General features: G+C 37.4%; 1 protein-coding gene across 3 annotated transcripts; it reads left to right on the top strand.

Moving 5' to 3' along the window:
* The first annotated feature begins 35 nt into the window (after window positions 1–35).
* On the top strand, window positions 36–19,885 carry DDX1 (DEAD-box helicase 1). 3 transcript variants are annotated; one of them, XM_018088823.2, is made up of 26 exons: window positions 36–56; window positions 2,772–2,823; window positions 3,650–3,713; window positions 4,240–4,269; window positions 4,470–4,566; window positions 5,865–5,912; window positions 6,037–6,120; window positions 7,027–7,110; window positions 7,545–7,621; window positions 8,843–8,915; window positions 9,028–9,104; window positions 9,808–9,922; window positions 10,313–10,451; window positions 11,456–11,516; window positions 12,661–12,759; window positions 13,437–13,526; window positions 14,084–14,272; window positions 15,323–15,374; window positions 15,846–15,992; window positions 16,699–16,790; window positions 17,292–17,364; window positions 17,823–17,895; window positions 18,012–18,054; window positions 18,264–18,359; window positions 19,121–19,241; window positions 19,555–19,885. In XM_018088823.2, exons 2-26 carry the CDS (start codon window positions 2,774–2,776, stop codon window positions 19,683–19,685), a joined length of 2,205 nt encoding a protein of 734 aa, XP_017944312.1. In that variant the 5' UTR covers window positions 36–56; window positions 2,772–2,773; the 3' UTR covers window positions 19,686–19,885. The 3 variants fall into 3 exon arrangements, with proteins under 3 accessions (XP_017944312.1, XP_017944310.1, XP_017944311.1); XM_018088821.2 differs by lacking the exon at window positions 36–56 and adding an exon at window positions 2,137–2,224; XM_018088822.2 differs by lacking the exon at window positions 36–56 and adding an exon at window positions 2,310–2,389.
* The last annotated feature ends 4,699 nt before the right edge of the window (window positions 19,886–24,584 follow it).

Raw genomic sequence — 24,584 nt, 5'->3', positions numbered from 1 at the left:
ATTAATTAAACCCATACTGGATAATTAAAGAAAATGGGGGAGAAAAAAAGCAAAAGGTGTATTTCTCACAAATTCTTCTTCCAGTGGTGCTGTGTAGGACTCATAGGGTTCAGCTCTGCCGAGCAGATAAAATGAGCCTGTTTATAAGTTGTGGGCCCCTCACTTCCAAAAGGACATTAAGGTGATGGAGTGAGTCCAGAGGAGGTCAGCGGGGCTGGTGAAGGGTCTGGAGCACAAGTCCTATGATGAGCAGCTGAGGGAGCTTGGGGTGTTTAGCCTGGAGAAGAGGAGGCTCAGGGGAGACCTCATCACTCTCCACAAATACCTGAAAGGAGGTTGTAACCGGGTGGGAATCTGTCTCTTCTCCCAGGCAACCAGCAGCAGGACAAGAGGACACAGCCTCAAGCTGAACCAGGGGAGGTTTAGACTGGACATTAGGAAGAAATTCTTCACAGAAAGGGTGATTAGACAGAATTAGGCAGAAATGGGCTGCCCAGGGAGGTGGTGGAGTCACCGTCCCTGGAGGTGTTTAAGGAAAGACTGGATGTGGCACTCGGTGCCATGGTCTAGTTGACATGGTGATGTTTGGTCATATGTTGGACACAATGATCTCAGAGGTCTTTTCCAACTTAATTGATTCTGTGATTCTTTGAAATAATTATGTAAGAACTGAGGTTTCAGCCTCTGTCCTGCGAATTCATTATTTGTAAAATAGAAATAAAATTACCTCACACCCAGCCACCTCTGCTCCTGTACTCTTAATTTTTGCTTGAGTCTAGTGCGTGTTTTCTTGTAGGCAACTGTGTCGCCTAGAATTAGGTTAAACTAAAATTTAAATTCTCAAACTAGGGATTCAGGGCAATATGAAAGCTCTCTTGGATACCTGGGAAATACTTCAAGAAGAAACAACCACTGAGAAAAAAAAATGCCTTTTGACTGTCTCTTTACTTAACATTTCTTTAACTGTATTTGACAATGTAGCTTGTACAGCAACGATAAATAGTATAACATGGTGTTCATAAGTTTCAAAGAATTATGGACAATTTATCATAAATTACACTCCACATTCCACACCAACAAGCAGCACTATGTATTGATATCGAGTTCTGCCTACAAACAGGTTTTCTCAGAATCATGGTTGAATCTGTACGTTATTCATATCTGTGTCTGTAAAAATTATTAGTTTTGTCATTTATCTGAAAGCATGCAAAATAATGATTGACAGATATAGTGAATAATACTGAAAGAAAGGAAGCACATCAAAGGAAGTTACTACCAAAGGAATTATTAATATATGAGAAACAGCCTGGTACTAAAGGTATAATATATCTGCTGTATTTTTCTCTGCATGATACCTGTTTCTACAGTGTAAGTTAGCAGTCAGTAGGGCTCAGTAAGTTTTAAAAAAGGTCTTGAAACAAGCCTCCAGGACAAAACCATTACTCAATTTGCAACACAGTAGTTGAGAGAACTACATTGTCAGAGATGCTTGGTGTTTATTTGGCCTTTGAACCATATGTGTCTGTGTTTCAGTGCTGCCTAGAAAAGCTTGAAGTTGTATTTCACAATGGAAAACAGTAGGCAATAGTTTACAAAATCACAGAATCAACTAGATTGGAAAAGACCTCTGAGATCATTGAGTCCAACCTTTGACCTAACACCACCTTGCCTACTAGACCGTGGCACCAAGTGCCACATCCAGTCTTTTCTTAAACATCTCCAGGGACGGTGACTCCACCACCATCCTGGCAGCCCATTCCAATGCCCAAGCAATCTGTAAAGAACTTCTTCCTAATGTTTATACTGTGCCTTCCACTTAAAAGACAAACGCACCAGTGGTCTAACTGTAGAAGCTCCATTTTTTCACTTGCAATCCAATTTTGTTTTTATAATAACACCACAAAGATTCAACCCAAAGATTAACTCACTAGGAGTTATCCTAGAACAAGATTGTGCAGAATTTGGGGTAACTGGAGAATTTGGATAAAAAATAGAGAACAATGTATCCTCATTAGCGTGTGCCTAAAAAAATAACTCGGCGTGTTTGTGTGCGAAGGCACTTCTGCGAACAAAACCCCCGAGGGGGGCGCAGGGCCGGGGCCCGGGCGGAACGCGCCGCGCGGCGCCTCCTGCGCCCACCCGGCCCCATAAAGCGGCGCCGGGCCGTGCGCCTGCGCCTTGAGGGGTTTGGCGTGTTCCGGCTCGAAGATGGCGGCGTTCTCGGGTACGTGGCGCGGGGCCCTGAGGGGTGTCGGTGCTGCGGGATCGTCTCGCTTCTGCCCGCAGGCTCCCGGTCTCTCTGCGGCTCCCCGGGCCGCCCTCCGTGCGGGTCCGCGGTACTGTGTGGCTGAACACATATAAGGCTGGCGGTCGAGAGGCCTGTGTGGATGTAGGTGCCTCTCCCCGGGTCGTCGGGGTTTTGCAAGTTGTCGGGAGTGGTTATCGAAATGGGTTCGCATGGTTTACTGCATATGTGGGTCTGACAAAGGAACTGCTGAAAAGGCAGGCTCGTTCCTCAGTCTGACTGGTTTCAAGAACAGGAGGTTTATCATGATTTTTCTGTGTATTGCAGGGGGTAATAATAGGGTTTTATAGGAGAATCTCTGCTTGGTGGTATAGTTTAGCAAATTATAAAGTATATATATAATGTATTCTAATAGTAAACTAATCACTTTTTTTTTTTCTGTAGCTGGAAGTGTTGACACTTGGATATCTTTTGGGCTATGTTGAGGTAAATAACCCTGCTTGTTCCTTTTTTTCTTGTCTTACAGAAATGGGTGTTATGCCTGAGATAGCTCAAGCGGTGGAGGAGATGGACTGGCTGTAAGTAGGAGTGGCTTTGGGCCTGGCAAATTCTAACTTGCCCTTTAGCAATGTATGGCATGCTTCTTAAGATACCTCCATTGCCACGTCCAAACAAAGTGGATATGGGTTTTCTTCTAACTGTCATTACATCTGATGCAGTTCTCTTTAGTGTGAAAGACTGAAGAACAGAAATTGTGACTGCAGTGGTAACATTTAAACTTGAACAAGCAAAGCATGACTGCTTGTATTTCAGTTGTTTTGTTTGATAAAAGCCTCTGTGCTTCTGATTTATTTATTATGTATCATGGGATTACTGGATGAAACTGTCACATAATTGGTGCTAGTTTAGTAGATGTTTTCTAGACTGGTGTAATTTTGTGTTCTTCAGAATGCTTGTGTGTCAGTCTTCTAAAAAAGTCATTATTCCTGGTTTTGGTTACTTACTTGGCCAAATTCTTTCACCTCAGAGTTGGTTTTGAATTGTCATTCAGAATGTTATCAGTATGGGCTGCGTAAGTGGCTTTAAAGGGACAATCTTTTAAAGACAGCAAGAAAAAGAATGTATAGTTAGTCTGTTTCTTTTATAGTTTGGCATAGTGATGTGAGATGTAACCCTCTTGTCAGGGTGCAGCTGAATCCATTGCATCCACTAGACACTTCTGTCAAGGTCCATCTCCTTTTCTCTCCTTGTAGATGCAATCTTTTTCAGTTCCTTAGCTGCAAGCCAGGAGGAATAACATTTACCTGCTATACCTTTCACATGGTTTCTGTGAATTCCTATGTAAGCAAAAAATCTCTTTTTCTACTCACAACATTGACTTGTGCTCATGTGTTCCTCCTCTAGTCTTCCTACAGATATCCAAGCAGAATCCATCCCACTGATCCTGGGAGGTGGTGATGTACTTATGGTATGTATTCAGGATAGGCCTATTCACAGAAATCCTGTGTCTTTTAATTGTTGTTTGTGGGGTCAATTTCATTCTTTCCAGAAGGTTCTGTGGTTAGACTTGCTCTCCTGTCCCTCTTCAGTAGGAACTATACTCTTCAGCTAAAATCCTCTGTGAGTTCCTGGTATGTTTCCAGCTGTTCTTGCAGATAGAATTCGTTCTCTTTAGGCTTCATTTTTTTAACTACTTGACAGACACTGCCACATGAATGAGATCTATCTGATTTCGTCTGCCCTCATTTTGGCTGTAAATACCTGACACAGATCTGTATGGAACATGACTGATACTGCCTAAGCCAATGCTGCAGTGTCAATAACCTTGAAGGCACCAGACTGGTGTGCCTTGTTCATCGTGTCTTTTGTGGATCTCTGTGTTCTTGATTCTGTAACCAAAGTAACACTTGCTAAAAAGTAAATTTATTAAAATAGAATTCTAGAACTCTCCTTACTGTCCTGGTTATTATAAACTCTGATTTTTCTCCTTATAGGCTGCTGAAACTGGAAGTGGAAAAACTGGTGTAAGTAATCAAATTTAAATAAGCAGAATATAAGTCTTAAGTGGTAGAGGTGGTGTGTTATGTATGCATTATTACTAATAGTCTATACCAAGAGACATGTAGGAATGTTTTTAAGTGTTCCTGGTCCTGAGTATTATACCTGAAAACCAGGCTGGAAGTAACTGTATAAATTGTGGAATGAAAATAACTTTTCATTTTAGGCTTTTAGCATTCCAGTTATCCAGATTGTTTATGAAACACTGAAGGACCAAATGGAAGGCAAGAAAGGAAAAGCCACTATTAAAACTGGTGGGGCAGGTAAGTTTTTATATGTCCAACTCCTTAAGTCCTTAATCAACACTAACTAGTGTTGATTTTGCCACCTTCCAAAGTGAAGTTAAGCTAACTTGCCATTAGATAAGTATTTTTTCCTTGATTTTGGCTAAGGTAAGTAGAGAATCATCACTCAGGATTTTATTAAATAGTGAATATAAATTTACTGGTGGAATCATGGAAAGAACTGGTGTGCATTGAACTGCAGTCTCTTAGTAATGCTCTTGTCTTCATTTTAAGCCTGGCTGATCCACAACTTGCTTTTCAGTGTTCTTCTGAAAGCCATACTAGTTTACTGCCTTGCCAGACTAATTCAGTACCTTGCAAGATGTGGAGTGCTGGTAATGTCCAGCTTAAAAGGAGTTAAAAAAATCTTTCTGGTGCAGGAATAGAGGAGGCACCAGCTATGACATCACACAGTTGGTTTGGGCCTCTTAAGTGGGCTTAAGCAGAAGGCTCTTCTAGGCTCAAACTTATTTTTGTGTGACTGTAGAGTCTTTCAGTTCTCCTGTGCTGACTAGAGCTGTTGCCTTCCTTTCAGCCTCTAGCTAGGTTTGGAAGTGAATAACAACATCTTGAGTTGCTGTGTTTGTACTGGTAAACGTTGAACTGAGCAGGGCCAGAATTCAGTGATATACAGTGGATTGTAACCATGATCATATCCTCACAGTATCTGAGAGTTTGTTAAACATTCATTTTAATAAGCTTGCAACTGTAAAGCTAATAACCATGTCCAGTCTGTGGTATATATAGGTTGGGTTTTATGGGACTGACAGTATATAAACTTTATTACATGTTATTGAGCATATGAAAGATGAAATCAGAAATTTTATGTGCACATTTCTTAGCTCTTTAGTAATGACATTTTAACTGATGCTCTGAAAAAATATCTTAATGTAAGCTTTGAACAGAAATGGCAAATAATGCAACCAAATTGATTGCTCTTCATGTAGTTTTGGATATTTTCTAGCTGAATTTGTTTGTGATTATGTGGGATATCTGGCTTATTTTATAAAAGTCCTCAGTGTTTTCAGTTCTGTTTTTAAGTAACTTTATCTGTGCTCTCCTTAGTAGAATAATGTAAACTTCCATAGAATAGATTTGCATTATGCATGTGTGCCCCTCCTTTTAGCTGTAGGCCTTCATCTTGACTTCCTGTGAATTGCATTGGAACAAAGGTGTTTACTCAGAAAGTTAAACCAAACACTGTGAACTTCTAATTTGAGTTTTCCAGGCTTGCCTTTTGATTTATTGCTTTTTCTGTTTCTGTCTTTCAAACTTAGTGCTCAATAAATGGCAAATGAACCCATACGATAGAGGATCAGCTTTTGGTGAGTTGTCTTAAATGTTCACTTGGTAAAAAAGAATTAACTAGAGGAAAGCATGCATGAAATTTTCTTTTAAAAACAGTTATAGAGACAATTTCTTTAACTAAAACTGTCTTGCAATTTTCAGCAATTGGATCAGATGGTTTGTGTTGTCAAAGCAGAGAGATTAAAGAATGGCATGGATGCAGAGCAACTAGAGGCGTGACTAAAGGTAAATATAAAACTGTGTTTTGGGGACTCTTCTAGAAAAGATTCCATTGAAATACCTGCTTATCACCCATTGTTAATGTTCATGGCTGCATCTAAAATTTACTGTCCATCTGACCAAATGTACTGCTAGCTGAAGATTTTGAAGTGACCAGTACCTCTGCTTTCTTCTCCCTATGTTGTAAGTTACCTTTTCCCTGATAGGAGACTGAGTAAGAGTAGGGAGAATCGTAACTAATATTCATCAGAATGCATTTTATTAAACTGTTACTATTAGGAAATAGCTGTGCACACTGTACTTTCAGTTGTTTCCTTACACACTTCACACAGACATGTGCATGTAAAAGTTTCATGGTTCTGTGGTTGCAGCAACAGTTGGGAGGCCAACCCCAACACTTGACTCAGAAGCAGAACCATTCTGATACTACAGTGGTTCTGGTGGGGTGTTGAGAAAGACCCTAGAACAGTCTCATTTCATCAGGTGTGCAGATAATTGGACAGTCTGTCTGTAAATTGGATTGTCTGTAGAAAACAACCAGTTGGATGTGCTTCAGGGTGCAGTGGCAGTTGTTGATGCTAGTGCGTGCTGCTGGTCTGGTACTGATTTGGCAGAACCTGGTGTTCGGAGTTTATCAGTTCTCATGGATTTAATAGAACCACTGTTCTCTCTTGCTTATTGTTCCTTTGGAGCCTTTCACATGCTACCTCTGTGTGTGCTTTGTCTCTTTTGCCTGCTGGTTTCTTCCTTCCATACACAGGTACCTACAGAAACGTTTCACTCAGACACAATAGGGGTTGACACTTTCAGCAGAGGTGGGAATGTTAGACTTGCATGGGCTTGGAAGTAGCCAGACTGAACCACCTTGATGAATTTGGATGTTGTTTTAGAACCTTTCTCTTTCTTTTAAAGGGAAATACTACTATGAAGTTTCCTGTCATGACCAAGGCTTGTGCAGAGTCGGTTGGTCAACTATGCAGGCTTCCCTAGATTTGGGTGAGTTTCCTTCAAAAGAATCACACAGACAGTTTTCATATTCACATGGAATGGCTGAAGTCCTGTTCTAGTGTTGGAGAGAATGGGCTCCTTGGGAAGGATGCTGATACCAGGGAGTTGAAAACTTTTTGTGCAAATGTTTTTCTTCCTCTAAGAGGAAATCTGCTTAGGTGGTGGCAGTATTTCTTACCTTCTGTGACTTTCTGCCTTTTATTTCCATTTTGGATTTTTAATGAAGATGACTGGAGACTAGTGAAATCAATAAATGTGCTGGTACAAAAAATAATGGTTTGGTATACGTCAAAGCCAGAAGTCTGTAGTTAGCAGTGTGTATTATTTGTTCACGTGGTAGTGTCAGAGATTTCAGTTGCTGAAACAAAGAGAAAAAAGCATAAGCTGTCATCCAAAAGATAAAAGTCTTGTTTTGTCTTCAGGCACCGATAAATTTGGCTTTGGCTTTGGTGGCACTGGTAAGAAGTCTCACAACAAGCAATTTGACAGCTATGGGGAGGTAAGCTTGAATTGTGTTTGGTAGAAACATTAAAAGTTTGACATTGGTTTTGTGCTGTAACAATCAACTGTCTTTTGTAATAGTGCTAAATTCTAAAGGAGGTTCACTTGCAAAAGTACAATGAAGCATTGAATCATTTTTTCGATAAAAGCTTATTAACAGATTTGACAAAAGCAATTATCAGCTTGAGACTTATGATTGTGTCTAGACTACAAATATATTGATGCTTATCTAAAAGTTAAAACTTTTCTGTGTGTTACAAGTTAGAGTTTAACTAATCTCTGGGATTTATGTCTTGAGTTATTTCAGTTTTACTTTGAACAAAGCAACCCATCTGTGTACCTTGGTGAATGTCCAAGTGAGGGCATCATATTCTGTTTACTAGTAGTTAAAGTAGAACTAATTGTGTAGCTGATATGTCAAAATGCATGACAAAATGCTAGTAAGACATAGTGGTGCGCTACTTCTGGCTCTTGAGTTGGGTTTGCCAGTACCTTAATGTACACTTCTGCAGTGTCTACTGGGAATATCTGTGGTGTTTTTTGTGTAGTATGCCAGTTGAGTTCAGATGTTTAAGGATAATTTATATAAATATGAATATTACAGCAGAAACTCAAGTCTTTTTGTGGTATTAATGAACTCAGTGCCATGAGACTTGCAACTTTTAGGACTCTTGTAGCTCTTCTAGTAGTGAAACACTTTGATATATAGATTTTATTGAATACCTTTACAATTAACAGATTTCAAGATATTTAAATGACATATTTAAGTATACATAGCATGCATATAGCAGCACCTTCGAGAGTTAGTCTTTTTGTATAGTCAAAATATAGGTGCCATGATTGGTGCTCTAAGCTTAGATTCACATTGGCTAATAAATAGATGACTAATTCACTTTTCTATAATGCAGAATACTTCCAGTTAAATGACTTAAATGTATCATTGTCAGTGTGTTTGGTTTTTAACATAAATTTAAATCAGTAATAAGTGTCTAAATATCTAAGATCACTTGGGCCATTTACTGAAGATCTGTAACCAAATAAAAATGTGCAAGCTATTTACAGTGGTCTTACTGGAATAAATTGAACTTGCTTCTCTCAAGAATCAGCATTTAATAGAGAGAAGTGGGAAAACTAAAAGTTGACAGAATGTAAGCACTAAAGTCTTCCTAATGCACTGAACAGTAAAATCTCTTAGCTTCACAACTATTCTTTTTTACAGGAATTCACTATGCACGATACAATTGGATGTTATCTAGACATAGATAAAGGACAAATAAAATTTTCCAAAAATGGTAAGTTTTATTCACTTTCTTTGAAATTTTATTGGGATCCTTTTATTGGGTGAGGGGCAGGGAGAGACATGCACACACATGCAGAGTCTGACTGAACTAACCCTACTTTCAGGAAAGGACCTCGGCCTTGCGTTTGAAATCCCACCACACATAAAGAACCAAGCACTTTTTGCAGCTTGTGTACTGAAGGTAATTTAGGAATATCACAGATCTCCAAGATCATTACAATTGTTCTGCATTTGATAACAAACTACTTAGGTGTAAAATTCACATAGCCACCTACAGTTACTGTAGTTGTGCTCATTTTCTTTGGTCTTCCAGTATTCACTACTAAAGCAGTCTCAACAATGTGTGTTAGCTTTGAGTACCATTTAAGTTAAATATTTAAATTAAAATTTTAATACTTGAATATAAGGGTAAAAGCATGGATAACTAATTCCTAATACCACTGCTATCTTGTGTGTATTAAACTTGGATATACTATGATTCAACAGATATAAGCAATTAGCTTGAAAGTGCCAGAATTCCTGTTTCACTTCTTCTGAACTCCTAACATTACAGTAGTGTAGTAGTATGTCTTTCTGGAGTTAGTCTTTCTGGGTTGATCTCTTGAGAAGTAAAGATTTTAGCAAAATGTGTAAGTAGTTAGAGAAATGTACAGGTTTAGAAAAAGTGCTTTGTTTCTGTTGGCTTTTTTTTTTTCTTCCTTGTTTGGGTTTTTTTAAGTTCTAGCAAGATTTCTGTGACAACTTGGGGAAGAGGAATGTGTAAGATGGGAAGAAAAAGACCCTTCCCCTCTTCCTTGTCTAGCTAGTTTCTCACTATTGAATTGTTTCTCATTTTACATGGTCTTTTGAGACTGTCTATATGATACAACTTTGTTGAAATCTAGAATGCTGAATTGAAATTCAATTTTGGTGAAGAAGATTTCAAGTTTCCACCAAAAGATGGCTATGTCGGCCTTTGCAAGGCTCCTGATGGTAGTGTTGTAAAATCACAGCATTCAGGTAGGTTAGATTTTTTATGCTTCTCTTGTTTCTATGTTTGGATTGTGTTACATAGTATCTTTTGATCCCTTTAATTGCTGCCAGTGAGATCTTAAATAAAGCAGTAATGAAGAGATATTAGTGCTTTCTTTACAGTATACCAAATTTTCTTCCTCTTAAAAATAAGTGTGGGTCTTTATGATCTGCAATAAAATGAATTATCCTGCATTACCAGTATACCCACTTGTAATTTCTGAATATTAATCTGAAGCTACTAATGATTGAGTGAGAAATAATATCACCCTTTAATGGAAAATTTAGAATGACACTGTTTCAATTATCAGTTTTTTCCAGTCACAAATTCCTGGATAGGAATGTAGTTTGTCTTAATGGCTATTTTTTTCCACTCAGGAAATGCACAAGTGGTTCAAACACAGAACCTTCCAAATGCTCCAAAAGCATTGATTGTAGAGCCATCAAGAGAACTGGCAGAACAAACTTTGAACAATGTGAAGCAGTTCAAAAAATATGTTGATAATCCCAAATTAAGGTAACAGTGAATCTGTTAGTTGCATTTATGATATTGTCCATGCATGTGACTTCGTGGGGGCATGGGTGGTGTTCCACTCTGTAGCTAAATGGACCTTAATCTGCAGTGCTGCTGATAATAGTCTCCCTAATAATGTGCTACCAAGCAACCTTATGACTTTTCATCTACAGTCAGACCACTTAGGAGTGGGGGCTTTTTAATGTGACTGCCTTTTTCTGGTATGACGGATCTAGTGGGTGGGATTTTTTTAATTATCAATGATAACTAATGTGATACTTCACATGCTTTTTTTGACTAAAATCATTATCTGTTTACTGCCCTTCTCTCTTGAACATCTTCCTGCCCCCATCTCCCTCTACCCCCTCATTTTGTGTATTTTTCGTCTCCAACAAATAGTTATATATAGGGTCTGCTCTGTTTACGTTCATGTGCTTACAGCACAGATTATCTTGGAGATGGAATTCTGAAAAATTAATAGTCTACAAGTTGCTTTGGTTTAAAGTTGTTTCTGCTTTGACTGTGCTTCTAAAATTTAAACTAAACTGCAGTCAATTTACAAGAGCATTTACTAGATTTGCAGGGGATTAGCAATGGGAAGAGGAAAGCTATAATTTAGGATTCACATGGTTTATTGTTATTTGCATTTCTAACTTTCAGGAACACAAACTTTACTAAACTAACATTATTTTTAAGGTGTTCTTAAGGAACAAATTTTTTTATGAGACTAAATTGATAATGGTGTTAACGGATTTAATTACAACAGTTATAAAGTAATTAAATTCAAATACAATTTGGTAACAAATCTTTCACTTGAATTAAAATGCACTACATGTCATGGGATGAATTTTCAAAATTAATTTTTTCCTATTATTTTGTTCCTAAAATTACTGTTTAGAGCTGTTAATCATCAGCTACTAATAAAAGAACCAGTCTTCAGCCAGATGTTTAATGTACTTCTGAATATAATAAATGGGTAAAAGTGAAATATTTTGATGCAATTTTAGGGAGCTGCTAATTATTGGTGGTGTTGCTGCAAGAGATCAACTCTCTGTATTGGAACAAGGAGTAAGTTGTATTTTTTCCGTATGGTTTAATAGCTTGGGTTCTGAATAACTCATGATCATGTTACTAGGGAATAGTAATGGTGCTTCTTGTAACTCCTGTAAACCTGTTAAAAAGAAAATGTGTAGTTCATAACAAACTCATGTTGCACCAGTCTAGCAGTTCTACTTCCATGGCAATTGTCAATATAAGTGCTTATAGTACTTAGCCAAATTCTATTGAAGCCTGAGTACTCCTGAAAATTTTAAAATAAAGGTGTAACTTTTTGCCATTTGTCCTTAACAAACAAGACAGTTTTCCTACTGACTTCTGTTCCATGTTTATGTGAATAAAACTAGTCTGCAATTATCAAGGTCAACCTACACTGCAGATCAGTCTTACATAGAAGGAACTGGTCTAGCTTGAGCTGCCTGGAATGTACAATCAATTCAGTCATCCTGTAGAGAGAACAGAGTAATTTTTTTATTTAAGACTCACTTGGAAATGAGAACAAGTTGCTCTCGATAAATTTTCCAATGATTCTAGCTGCCAAAATATAAATTTTCTCTTAAACTTAGTTGAACTGGAAGATTAATAGACTTTTATGTGAATGCTGAATTTGTAATGGTACACCCCTTCTGTCTGACAAAATCTTAAGTTATTTTTATAGTTGATAGACTTTGTGTTCTTCCACAGTGGGAAAAGTTAAATTTATTTTATCCCCATTTGAAAACAAATCTGTTTGGCTTTAGATAGCGAAGTTAAACTGCTTGTGGGGCATGGGAGGAGAGAAGGGGCACTTCCCAGGTTCTGCTAATGAAATGTCCATAGAAGCAGTGTTTCATAGAACAATGAAATGGCCATGGAAAATGCAGGTTGCCAAGGGAGGTTGTAGGATCTCTCTCCTTAAAGGTAATGAAAATTGTGTAAGGCAGCAACCTAAAGCAACTTGGAAACTGTCCTTTATCTGCATGTGATGAGGGGAGTGGAGACCGGATGATCTCAGAGCTCCCTCCAGCCCAAATTACTCTAGGATTTTATGAAGTTATAAGTAATAGAAAAGAAGGCATTATACCGATAATTGTATCATGATGCTAAACTTCGATAAAACTGACAATGCCTCTGTGGGACTTATGGGACCAGTTCATACTATTTATGTATTTCATAGGTGGATATTGTTGTTGGAACTCCTGGAAGGCTGGATGACCTGGTCTCAACGGGGAAGATTAATTTATCTCAAGTTCGATTCCTGGTTCTGGATGAAGCTGTATGTATATAACTAAGTGCTGCTTAGATTCTGTCCTTAAATGCAATACAATATTTGCAGGAAGAGTCAATGAAACATCATTGTTCTACAGTATTTGATATTTCAGTGAAACAACAATTAGCTACCTATAGACTGTTCCAGCTTAATCCTCTTGTTATTTGTAACCATAGTAACCTACATACTTTTTTTCCCCTTGTAACCTCTCTGTTAAGTCTGAAAATTTTCTGTTAGAGAAATATATTTCAAACTGTGTTCACAAAGTAGTGAAGTCTGTCCCTGTGCAGGGAACTTGAAGGACAAAGACAAGATCAGAATGTTAGTTAACCCAGAAGTCTTGAAGCCAATGAATGTTGCAGTCAATATGCTGTGAAATGAGCGCAACTCTCTGATCTGTTGTAGTACAACTGAATATTCAGAAAGATTAAATGGCTTGGGGTATTAGTTAGGAGAAGTTGCTGATCTTACTGTGAAGCACAGCAGCTGTACTTGAAAATACTCCAAATTTTACTATATCTCTTTCTCCTTAGTAATAATATCCCGACCATGCATTGACCTGTCCAGCTAATTAAAAGCAAGACCTTTTGAGATTACAAGTGTATTGCTTACTGAAGTGTACAGGCTGAGGAATGAAAAAGAAGAAATGCAGCTTTATTTCTTTTATTTTTATTCCCATATAGGATGGCCTTCTCCTCCAGGGATACTCAGATTTCATAAACAGGATCCACAGTCAAATTCCTCAGATAACTTCAGATGGAAAGAGACTTCAGGTATAAAATGTGTTTGTGGTTTTGTTGGCTATTTATGGGTTTGGTTTTGTTAGCCCTGTGCTCTACTTTAACTGTTACTTGGCATGCAGTCTGCTTCTTTGTAGCAGAGTTTGTTATAGCCCTTGTCCAAAACTAACACTTGTTCATGGGTTCAGTAATTGCCTGTGAATATGTATTTTTAGGATTTTAGATCTTGAAGGCCAGTGTTTAGCAGTTTTCAGTTTAATTTGAATTATTAGATATAAACATATCTGAAAAATAAGTGACTACATAAGTTATGATTACTAATGCACTAATAATCTTGATTCATCAGCTTTCAATAGTTCTACTTTCTTCCTATTAAGTAATTGAGTCTTTGTAAGAAAATAGTTAAGCAAATTATTTTGTCTTGACTCTTGCCAGCTGAGTGGTTTCTGTGTTGAGGAAATCCAGTCAGGGACTCTTTCTGTTGTGCTACATGATGATATTCAACTACATAACATTCTTCAAGTTCTACTCTCACCTTTTTGGGTTGGGAGAATCTTTATCTTCAGTGGTATCCATATGTCTCTTCTCAGGTGATTGTGTGCTCTGCAACACTCCACTCTTTTGATGTGAAAAAACTATCTGAAAAGATCATGCATTTTCCCACCTGGGTTGATTTGAAAGGAGAAGATTCTGTCCCTGAAACTGTACACCATGTAGTTGTGCCTGTAAATCCAAAAGCTGATAAACTCTGGGAAAGGCTCGGCAAGAATCATATCAGAGTAAGTGAAAATTAAGGTTGTTGGTCTGTGTTTACTTATTTAACCTTCAGAACAGGGGCATAATGTTGAAGGATCTTGGCTGGCTATTGGAACAGCTTAGTATATCTGAAATGGTTTGTTCCATGGTAGTCAGCGTAATATTGGTGATGTAGTGACACTGTTTCTGAACAGCTCAGTCTTACCAACGTAACTGAGAAAGAACTTGATAAAGTAACAGTCTGATTTGTACGAGAGAACAATGGCACTGCACTGCTTTTTCACTCATTTCACAGTTAATGGTCTGTGACCTAACTGTAGTTAGTACCTCTCTTTTCTCACTGATGAGGAGGAAATAAACCTGCCAAAATGGATCATTCTGTGAGGTAGTTTTGTCTCTAAGCAATGCGAGATGAGCAATTTTTAGAGGAATGGGTTTCATATCAGACTACATTTGAGATTTTAAATTCTGCATTTACCTGACACCTCTCCATGTGAGAAGGTTGTGGTTGTTGCTCCAGTCTTTAGTCTTCAAGTTCTGAATAACCTGGGCTGTATTTCCAGCTCTTATGCTGTTACAAGTCTAAAGGTTTTCTTAACCCCTTATTTCTTGAACCTCTGTTTGTTAGGTATGTTAGTACCTTTTAGTTAAGTCTTAGTATGACTTCATTTCTCTTGGGTTTTAAGTTAATATCTGATTCAGCCTAGCATAGGGAAAAAGATGAGGAACAACTGTGGTTATATGATTTAACCATGTTCTACAATACCTTTTTTTTTTTTTTCAGGTTTGGGTATTTTTAATTCTTCCCTTTGTGTAGAAAGGTGTTTTCTGTCCAGTGTCTACATAATAATTTTATTGCCCTTTTTTATGAGCAAGTTTTTTGTGCTTAAACTTAAGACTTTTCTTTAGCTAAAGGTAGATAGATTAACTTTTCTAGTGGGAGAACAGAATGCTAAGATTACTTTTAAACTTTAATTTCTTGCTAGTTGTAAGTTAATGGAGTTAAGCATTTCCTCTGTGAAGTGTGGACTAATGACTTGGGGGGGGGGCTTTTTTATTTGTGTTTTTCCTAGACTGATGAAGTGCATGCAAAAGACAATACACGACCTGGCGCTAACACTCCAGGTAATCAGCAACATTAGTTGAGTAATAGCTTAGGAAATGCTCTTCTGTAAATGTTATGAACTAGTGGCTTCTGAAATGCTCCTTTGTAAATGTTATGAAGTAAAGGTAAATGGCCTTTAGTCATGTTCCTCCAAATTTTTATTTCTACATTTTTATAGTTATGAAGAGAAATGTGTTTCTGGGGAGCGGGAAAGAAAGACTTGAATATATATTTTGCAGATTTGTAAACAACAGGTGTGTATAAAACAAAACCTGGAACTTCTGAGTGGTTTTGTTCTTTCTGTATTATATCAGCTTGCTGCAACAAGGGAGCATGGAGGGAAGAGATAAAAACTGAAGATTTATCTTACTTGCTCTGATAATAAAAGTTTCTCTACTGGAAGGCTAGAGAAAACTATAAATGTGTGCAGTTCAAAGACTCTTCACTTTTTTAAACAATTTGAGTGAAATAACTTGTTTACTTCTATTTAGAAATGTGGTCTGAAGCTATTAAAATTCTAAAAGGAGAATACACTGTTCGGGCAATCAAAGAGCACAAGATGGACCAAGCCATTATTTTCTGCAGGACTAAAATAGACTGTGATAATATGGAGCAGTACTTCATCCAGCAGGGTGGAGGTAATATCTTTTGTGTAAACCTTACTCTGCTCACTTTCCTGTTTATTTCAACACCAAAATTGTATGATAGAGTTCACCAATATTACAACCCCACACCAAATAAATGGTGCTTCAGTTTTTTTACATACTGACTGGGCAATAAAGTCAGGGTTTGGTAGCAGGGAGCTGCAGGGGTGCCCTTTGTGGCAAAAGGCCATGAACTGCCCTGTACCTGTTCCAGACAGCTCTGAAATGGCTGGAAACAACCCACCGTGCACCAAAATTGGAACCAATAAGAAGAGTATATGGTGCCTCTGCTGAAACATGTATTAGTAAAAGTGATAGTTGGTAAGGGCAAGAAACATGGGAAGAAATCTGTGTATACAAGTGTATACATGAAGAAAGGTGGGAGAAAACACGGGAACAGTAAAAGAGGACTTGTGAGGAGAAAAGTGAAGACACACATTTGAAGAAAGGGGGAGATCTAGAGTAGGAAGGAGTGAGGAGAAATACCTGCACAGATCTGCTCTGGGGAGGAGGGAGGAAAGGTGTTTAACTATTTGCCTTGCTTTTTGTCCCCCAACACTGCCTGTCTCAGTAGTTGGTAATAAAATAAGTGAAATTTCCCTGAGTTGAGACTTTTGCCCAAAAAAATGTACTTTTTTTTTCAAGTTCTTTGTAGCTCTGTGTCATAGGTGATGTTATTCGTGCATGTCTACTCTTTCAGGCCCTGATAGGAAGGGACATCAATTCTCATGTGTCTGTCTGCATGGTGACAGAAAACCTCAAGAAAGAAAGCAAAACCTGGAAAGATTTAAGGTGATGTAGCAGATTCTTGCAGGCTTTTTACTCACTTGCCAATATCTAAATTTATCTGTTCATTTCTGTTCCTAGTTCTCTGTTTTAAAATAAATTGAATTCACATGCTCTATGTCCTGCTTCCTGAAATGGTGAGGCACAATTTCTGTAGATGGAAATCGGTATTGTCAGTCAATATGACCTTTGTGAGTTTGAATTGAGAAGATAGGTTTTATTTCAAATAAGCCCACTAACTTTAAGCTCTGTAGCAATTACATTGTTTTTTAAATTCTTTATTACTTGATTAGTTAAAAAAAATTACTTAAATACTAAACTTTGGTTTTGATTAAGCCATTTATCGATTTATGTAAATAGGTCGAGTTATTCTTGCTTTATTTGAAGTGTTCCTAAATGTACAGAGACACTTAAAGGTGAAGTAGGTGTGAAGGACTATGGTTTCATTGCCTGGGATTTTGTTTGCTTTATTTAGCATAGCACTTATTTACAACTATGTCTCTGTAGAGAGGAGATGTCCGTTTCTTGATCTGCACAGATGTTGCTGCTAGAGGAATTGATATTCATGGTGTTCCATATGGTAAGATATAACTTTAAATTTAAGCTGTTGAATTGCACAGAGCTTCAATATATTTGCAGTCCTGTCCACTAGTTAAAACAAATATCACCTACAGCATAATTTAAAAAGATGTAGATGTTAAATGCTTAAACTAAGCAATTTTTAAATTGGTTGTTCACCATGCCTTCTCAAATACCTGATGATGTTCTGTATTGTTGGGGATTCTTCATTTGGTTTTCCATTCTTGCCAAAAAGTAATCGTGGAAAAAGCAGTTTGAGAGTGGAAGCCTTAAGTGTACCTTAAGGTGTTGCAGGTGATGATGCCTGTAATTGTTGTAATAGAACAAAGTATGTATGTGGGCTAAGGAGAGGAATTGCAGCAATCAAAGTGTTATTTTAGGTGTCTGGTCTCTGACCTTAGCTCATACATTAAAACAAAAATTCTTGTGTTCTCTGTGGATTGTGTCTGTCTTACACAGTTATCAATGTGACACTCCCGGATGAAAAACAGAACTATGTTCATCGAATTGGGAGAGTGGGCAGAGCTGAGAGGTATGTATGTGTCCAGAGTAGCCACTGTGATTTCTTGATACTTTCTGTTGTTGTTTCACAAGTTGGCAATAGTTACTGAAATACATTTCTCTCTCTTTTCTTCCCTAATATTTCAGGATGGGTTTGGCAATCTCCCTTGTGGCGAAAGAGAAAGAAAAGGTAATTATACTCCAAAGATGAACATCTGAAGTTCTATCCACAGCTGCTATTTGACTTTAACGTCCTGCATTGAAAAACTGCTTGTTTGTCTGTGCTTAGTTGAAAGGGATTTTAAACAGATACCTGAATTCTTTTTCGTGCTATAATTAGTCAAAATAAACATACTCAACTATATTTCACAAAGTTTACAAGTTTTCTTCTGTTTCTAGGTTTGGTATCATGTATGCAGTAGTCGTGGAAAAGGGTGTTACAATACTAGACTGAAGGAAGAAGGAGGTTGTACCATATGGTACAATGAGATGCAGGTAAACATTTGGCTTAACCAGAATATTCTAATTCCTCTAAAAGACTCTGAGATACAGTTCTTTGGTTAGCTGTGTAGTTGAAATACAAAGCTAGCTTTGGGGTCCTTATAACTTTTGATTCCATTTGAAGAGAAAATTAGAAAATTTTGCAAGTTGTATGTTTTATAATTGTTTAATTATAAAAGTTTATTTTAATATTCCCAACTAATTCTGTTGGAGTCCTATTTTCAGCTTTCCTGTAGTCTTCCTAATCAAAATCTGTTAAGAGTTATGTGATGTTAGTTACACACTTTTGTTTAGGCAGTTTGTTGCAAAGCTATAGGTAACTTAAAACTGTTGTTTCTCTAATCTGGAAACAGTGTCACTTGAGTAGGTTTTAATTGGGATTTGTATACCAACCATGTATGCTTGTTAAAAAGCAGTTCTTCCCTTCTTGCTATAATAAAGGGCAAATCATACATCATCTGTAGTAAAATAAGCTTGGTCTATGAACTCTTTATTATGAAGTAACCTTGTTCATATAATTTAGGGTAGAATGTGAAGTAATGGCTTCTAGGTAGGGTGAAAACATAGTGACATTGGAAATGAACTTGCATTGTCTGTTTGAGCAACAAAAAACATGTTAGTCTTTGGTGTCTGTGACCAAATTGTTTTCTGAGTGCTGTTCTGTTGAAAATGCACTTGAATGTGACTGTTCAGAACAGTGGTTTGAGGGAGACTTGGACTTATAAGGGTACTTAAAAACTTTTTTTTTTTCTTAGTTGCTGGGGGAGATTGAAGAACACTTAAACTGCACTATTGCCCAAATTGAACCAGACATAAAAGTACCAGTGGATGACTTTGACGGGAAAGTTACATATGGGCAGAAAAGAGCTCTGGGTGGTAAGCACTGAACTACTCTAGAGTTACCTTGGTATACTTACCTGCTTGCAGTGCTCAGTTTCGTGGTTGTCTCCTGTGTAACTACAGAATGATAAAGAGCTTCTCATTCTTAGCTGTCTTCTGCATTTGTTGCATGCAGCCTATGGGTTGCAAGTGACAAGAGTGTGTGTATGCCTGGTTTTATTTTGTTTATGCCTTTTTTTAACAAGGTAACTAAGTTACTTTAACTTTTTGAATGACTGTGGTTAAGCACTATTAGTTCTGCTGAAAAATGGCTTTGAACACATCATCTACATTGTGTGTCTTTTGGCAGGTGGACTTTATAAAGGCCATGTGGATATTCTGGCACCTACGGTACAGGAGTTGGCTGCCCTTGAAAAGGAGGCTCAGACATCTTTCTTGCATCTTGGCTATCTTCCTAACCAGCTGTTCAGAACATTCTGATTGTGCCACACTTGAGACAAGGCTTGAGTTAATAAATGCCCTGCCCTGTGAATGCAAAAATCCTATAATGTCTCTGAGTAGCGTAGTTAGAAAACGATTAAAACTAAGTATACTTCTTGCATGATGAACAGAGAGTGCTCAGCACTGTTAACTCTGAGTTAGCTGTTGTCTTAATAAAATAAAACAAGTTGAAGATGAAATGGTTTGTTTGCTCTTTTGCCTTAAGGGATTAATTTGCAGAATCATTCTTCCACATAGATTTTGATTTATTGAAAATACAAGTGTAGTTCAGCAAATCTGGGAGGAGTTTTATGTTCTTCAAAGAAAAGAATTAAAATTACTTAACTATCTGTGTATTGTAATTTTTTAATGTTGGGTTTTTTAAAGAGGCATCCATATTCATACAACTGTTTATATTTAAGATACTGAATATGGAAAAAAAAACAGACCTGAAGTGTGTGTTTGAAACTCTTGGTTATCCTAAACCCCTGCATCTAGGCTGATAACTGCGTTTTGGTTCTGTAGTTCTAGACTTCTCAAAGGTAATGTGTCTTAAATTTCTAAAATGGATCCTGTACAAAGAATCCTACAATACTCTTGAGGTCATAGAGTAACATGCTAGTATCAAAGCAATTCATAAATTTGCAGAAAAAGCTTTTTCATGCAGCAGTGTAGGTTGTAGTACTTAATGCCTCTTGGGCTGCTTTTAGACAGGTTGAATTTGTTCAGATGAAGTTACTGTAGTCTGACTTGGAATTCTTTTTTAGCTTTTTTCTCTAGTGACTTTCTAATGATAATGAGAAATTTTAGTGACTTTGCCTACAAATAGTCATCTAAAATGTCATAGATCATTGGAAATGCCAGACAACTGAGAGTCAAACTAACCTTTTACCTTCCCCGTGTAAACTTTTTTTCACAGGACATTCCATCTCCTTCCAGAAAATAGTGACAATCAAATTAAACTCAGGTTGAGCAAATAATTTTTTTGTGTAGTGTTACCTGGAGAGGGCAGACTGAGAGTCCCAAGTATTATAATGAAATACATAAGTTTCTCATTAATTTAAACAAAATACTAAATTTACAATGGCTGTGTGATGTTATCTGGTCCTGAGGAGAGGGGAGGTCACATGGGATGCTTATCATTAGAACTTGGGAAGAAAAGCTCTACCATGTGTTGCATTGCTCTTGTTAGACAAGAGTAATGAAATTTGCCCACCATAAGTCAAAATAATTTGCAATGCCTAAAATAATTTTTGATACAGCAGAAAACAGATCATGCATGTTTGCCAATTAAAGGTGACAGTAAAGATAGTTTCATCTAGTTTGAAGTAGACATATATTGGGGAATACTTCTAAATCAGGGGAAAATGGTGAATAGATGGATTCAAAGTCTTATGAGCATCAATCTTTTTGTTGAAATGTGACATTCTAAATTTGCTACATGTTCAAAGTGCTGATATCTTTCAAGACTTGCTGTTGGGTATCCAAATATCCATCTTTTAGTGAATAATTACAAATCATGACTATTTAGGACTGAAAAAAAGCCATGCTAGAAATGAAAATTGCTTTAGGCATATAACCTTACGTATGCCAATACTAACTTAAAATTTGTATTTCCTTGGTGCAGGAGCTGAAATTACTACAATGTCTTTATATACTTTCAGAAAGTTTTTCCTGATGTGCCTTCAAATGCTGTAGTATGAGGGAGGTACAGGGAGAAACAGTTTGTGGTTGAGAAACTAAAGGTTATCCAAAATGTCAAGAACTTAATCTTATGCTCAACAGTAGAAAATTCCCACTGCCCTAATGAGTAGTCTCTACGAAAAATATTTAGATGAGATGGCACATAAACTACTTGCAATTCTTTTGAGGGATCCTGTCTGGGTTTTTTATATTACTTCCTGTTCCTGCTGTGTTAAAAAACTAAAATGATGAACTTACTAGAAAACTTCACATTTTTTCAGAAAGCAAGTAAGGTTATTAAAAAAAAAATCTTAAAAAAAATAAAATAGAAAAATAAAATAGAATCGAATTATACCAAATTCATTTAAAACACTTGTACCTGATATGAAGTCCCTGAATGTTCCCTGTCTTATTATTTTTATTTGAGAATCCATATGCCTTTATGCCTAGTAACAATAAGTAATAAGCGAGATCTAGGTAGATTGACATGATTCTAGTTAAAAGCTTTAACTGCCTCTTGAACCAAGCACTGACTTACCTTCACATCAGTCAAGATATGAAGATGTTTTCACAGTAGAAGTTCAAGCAGATACCTAATAACAGGATTTTTCAGCATCAGATGATGTACATTTCATTGGGAACGTTACGAGTGATAGGCACAAAGAAAGTTTTGTTGAAATTAAGTTACCTAAATTTGTGTCTTTATACGTAAGTGTACACAGATATGTAGGATGCTTTGTGTGTGTATGCTACACGTGATGGGGAGTGGAGGTTCCAAATGTGCTTTTGGTTACTCGTTTGCTGAGTAGCTGCTGACTGCCTCGTGGTGGTGCTGATGTCTCGTGTATGTCTAGAGAGGCCTTTCCGACAGCAGCATACTGCTTCCAACTGGGTCAATTACATTCTCCTTCTCTTTAGAAACAAACAAACTCCTAAACAAAAAAGAACTTAAAGCTGTTAGAGCTGTTTGTGTGGAGCACAAACTCACAATGAAGGGCCTTTGCTTCACTGACTGACTTCTTGTCGCAGCTTGAATAAACATGCAGTCTAAGCTGTTCGGATATTTAATCCACTAACTTCTTTTTTAAATGGCTTGTTCTTCCTCTGGATACAAAGCTAATTCTTGCTACTGTACATGTCAAAACTATGTTTATTTTTCTTCTCGGTATTGATTTCTATGGCTGGCTAACTGAAAAGAGCACCAAAAATTAGGCGTTTGTAAGTGCCCCCTGGCAGTATTTATTGCAGTTTACTGGCTTTAGAATTCTGTCAGCAAATCTCATGTAGGCATGTTTGCTGTGCTTCAGCTTTTCTGACCAGAAAGGAGAAATATGGGAAGCTCAAGATTAGCCTAAGTAAAATGAACAAAATAAAAATTCTAGTTAAAACCTTTTTTTTTTCCTAGTTATATTTTAATAATAGCTATAAAATTGGCTTAGGGAGAGATTTTTGTTTGGCTTTTTGAGGTTTGTCACTTGCTTATTGGAGCACCCTTGTTCAATAGCTTTGTATTTTTTACTAATTTTCTTTAGTACAATGTCTTTGAGAGAACTCACATTCTTATTGGATGATTAACTATTCATTTATAACTACTGGTAGTAATCTTTCTTTGTTTTCCTTTACACTCCTATAAAGGTTCCTTTTATGGAAGGGAAAAGGATACAGATGGTGTTTGCCACTCAGTGTCCAAACTGCTGAGCTGGGGCCCCCTTTTAGCAAGCTCCAAAGGCAGGAGGAGTTTGCTGGTCTCTTATTCTTTAAGTATGGTTCTGTTTTGCTACTGTGAAAGCAGACAAAATTGCTGCTGGCAACACAAACTTGTACTCCGGTCTTCTCATGTTTATGGAATCACACATACAAATAAATGTGCCTGGTCTATTTGAAGAGGTAATTGGCCTGTGGTCACTACCATATGTGTAATGCAATAAGCTGGGCTCCTGCTTAAGCCGGTTAGCAAAATAGCTGCATCTCAAGTAGATTAGATAAATGTAAGAAAGGGGGAAAATGGTTTGGAAGAAGGACAAACTTTATCAAAGAGTGTGTGCCCCTCTGCCTTGCACCTCTGTTTGTAGGCAGGGAAAACTGTAACAGCTAGGGACACTTCAAGAAACCCTTTATCACTGCAATTACACCAATGCTTATAGACAAAATGAAGTTATGCAAGTAGCGAGGGAGAGGAAAAACTAGGGCTTATGTAAGGCATCTTCTAACAAGTTGAAAACAAAGTTGCTACTTTGCAGAGTTGCTACTTGTTGCAGATACCTACAGCATTTACTGAATGATGAGCAAACTCTTTATCACTTCTTCTTAAAAGGTGACTAAAACCCACTGTGCTTCTTGCAGTGCTTTTTTGTCTATAGCTCTTTGTTTCTCACAAATGCGTCCACATCCACAGCTGGAGAAACTGAGGTAAAGAAATGCAGCGATCTGCTGAATGTCAGCCAAGACTGGCAAGAATTATCACAATATCTTTGCAGCAGTAACATATTAAAGGCTGTTTCTAGATACTGAGCACGTGAATGAATTGGTCTTTTTCATAATGGTTGTTATTGGAGAACAAAAAGGTACATTCATGAAGCATATCCCATGTCTGCTGAGCACTGCTGCTTCGGAGCACCTAGGGTGTATAGCAGAATGTTTCTCTTGTCCTGGAGGAATTTACTTGATCTAATGTTTAGCAGAAAAATTAAAAATACAAACAGCTAACTTGATACATGGAGAACAGATTGGGGGAATCCAGATTTTAGTTAACATTGAGCTCACACTGTTGTGGGTGATAGGATATGCTGCTACTTCAGAAATTACAGGTCTGCCTCCTGTAGGTGTTATGTTGGACCTGCCACCGCTGTACAGAAAATTCAGGTAGCCTGGAACATCTAAACAGCATCAAGACCTTGTGATTAGACAACTTGAACCATCCTATATGTATAACAAAGTTTAATTTAGAAATTCTAACACATGTGGAATTGTCATAGTTCTCATATTTCATTAACTGTGTTGCCTCTGCAGTCTCACTTTGTTTGCTGTCAGTCTTTTGATAGCACTGTAGTGTTGCAGAATTGTCCAGTGGTGACATTCTTCTGTTTGCTAATTATTGCAATAACAAAACCCAAAGGATTTGAATGGTATCAATTAAAGCCATGCTTCCTCAGATCCCGTTTTGGGAACCAGCATCCTTTTAACCAAAGCTGTGATTGTGTTAGAATTAGTTTGATT

The sequence above is a fragment of the Manacus vitellinus genome, unplaced genomic scaffold, assembly GCF_001715985.3.
Source record: "Manacus vitellinus isolate BGI_N305 unplaced genomic scaffold, ASM171598v3 scaffold_11_pilon, whole genome shotgun sequence".
Lineage (NCBI taxonomy): Eukaryota > Metazoa > Chordata > Aves > Passeriformes > Pipridae > Manacus > Manacus vitellinus.
This window is presented reverse-complemented; position numbering and strand designations above follow the sequence as displayed.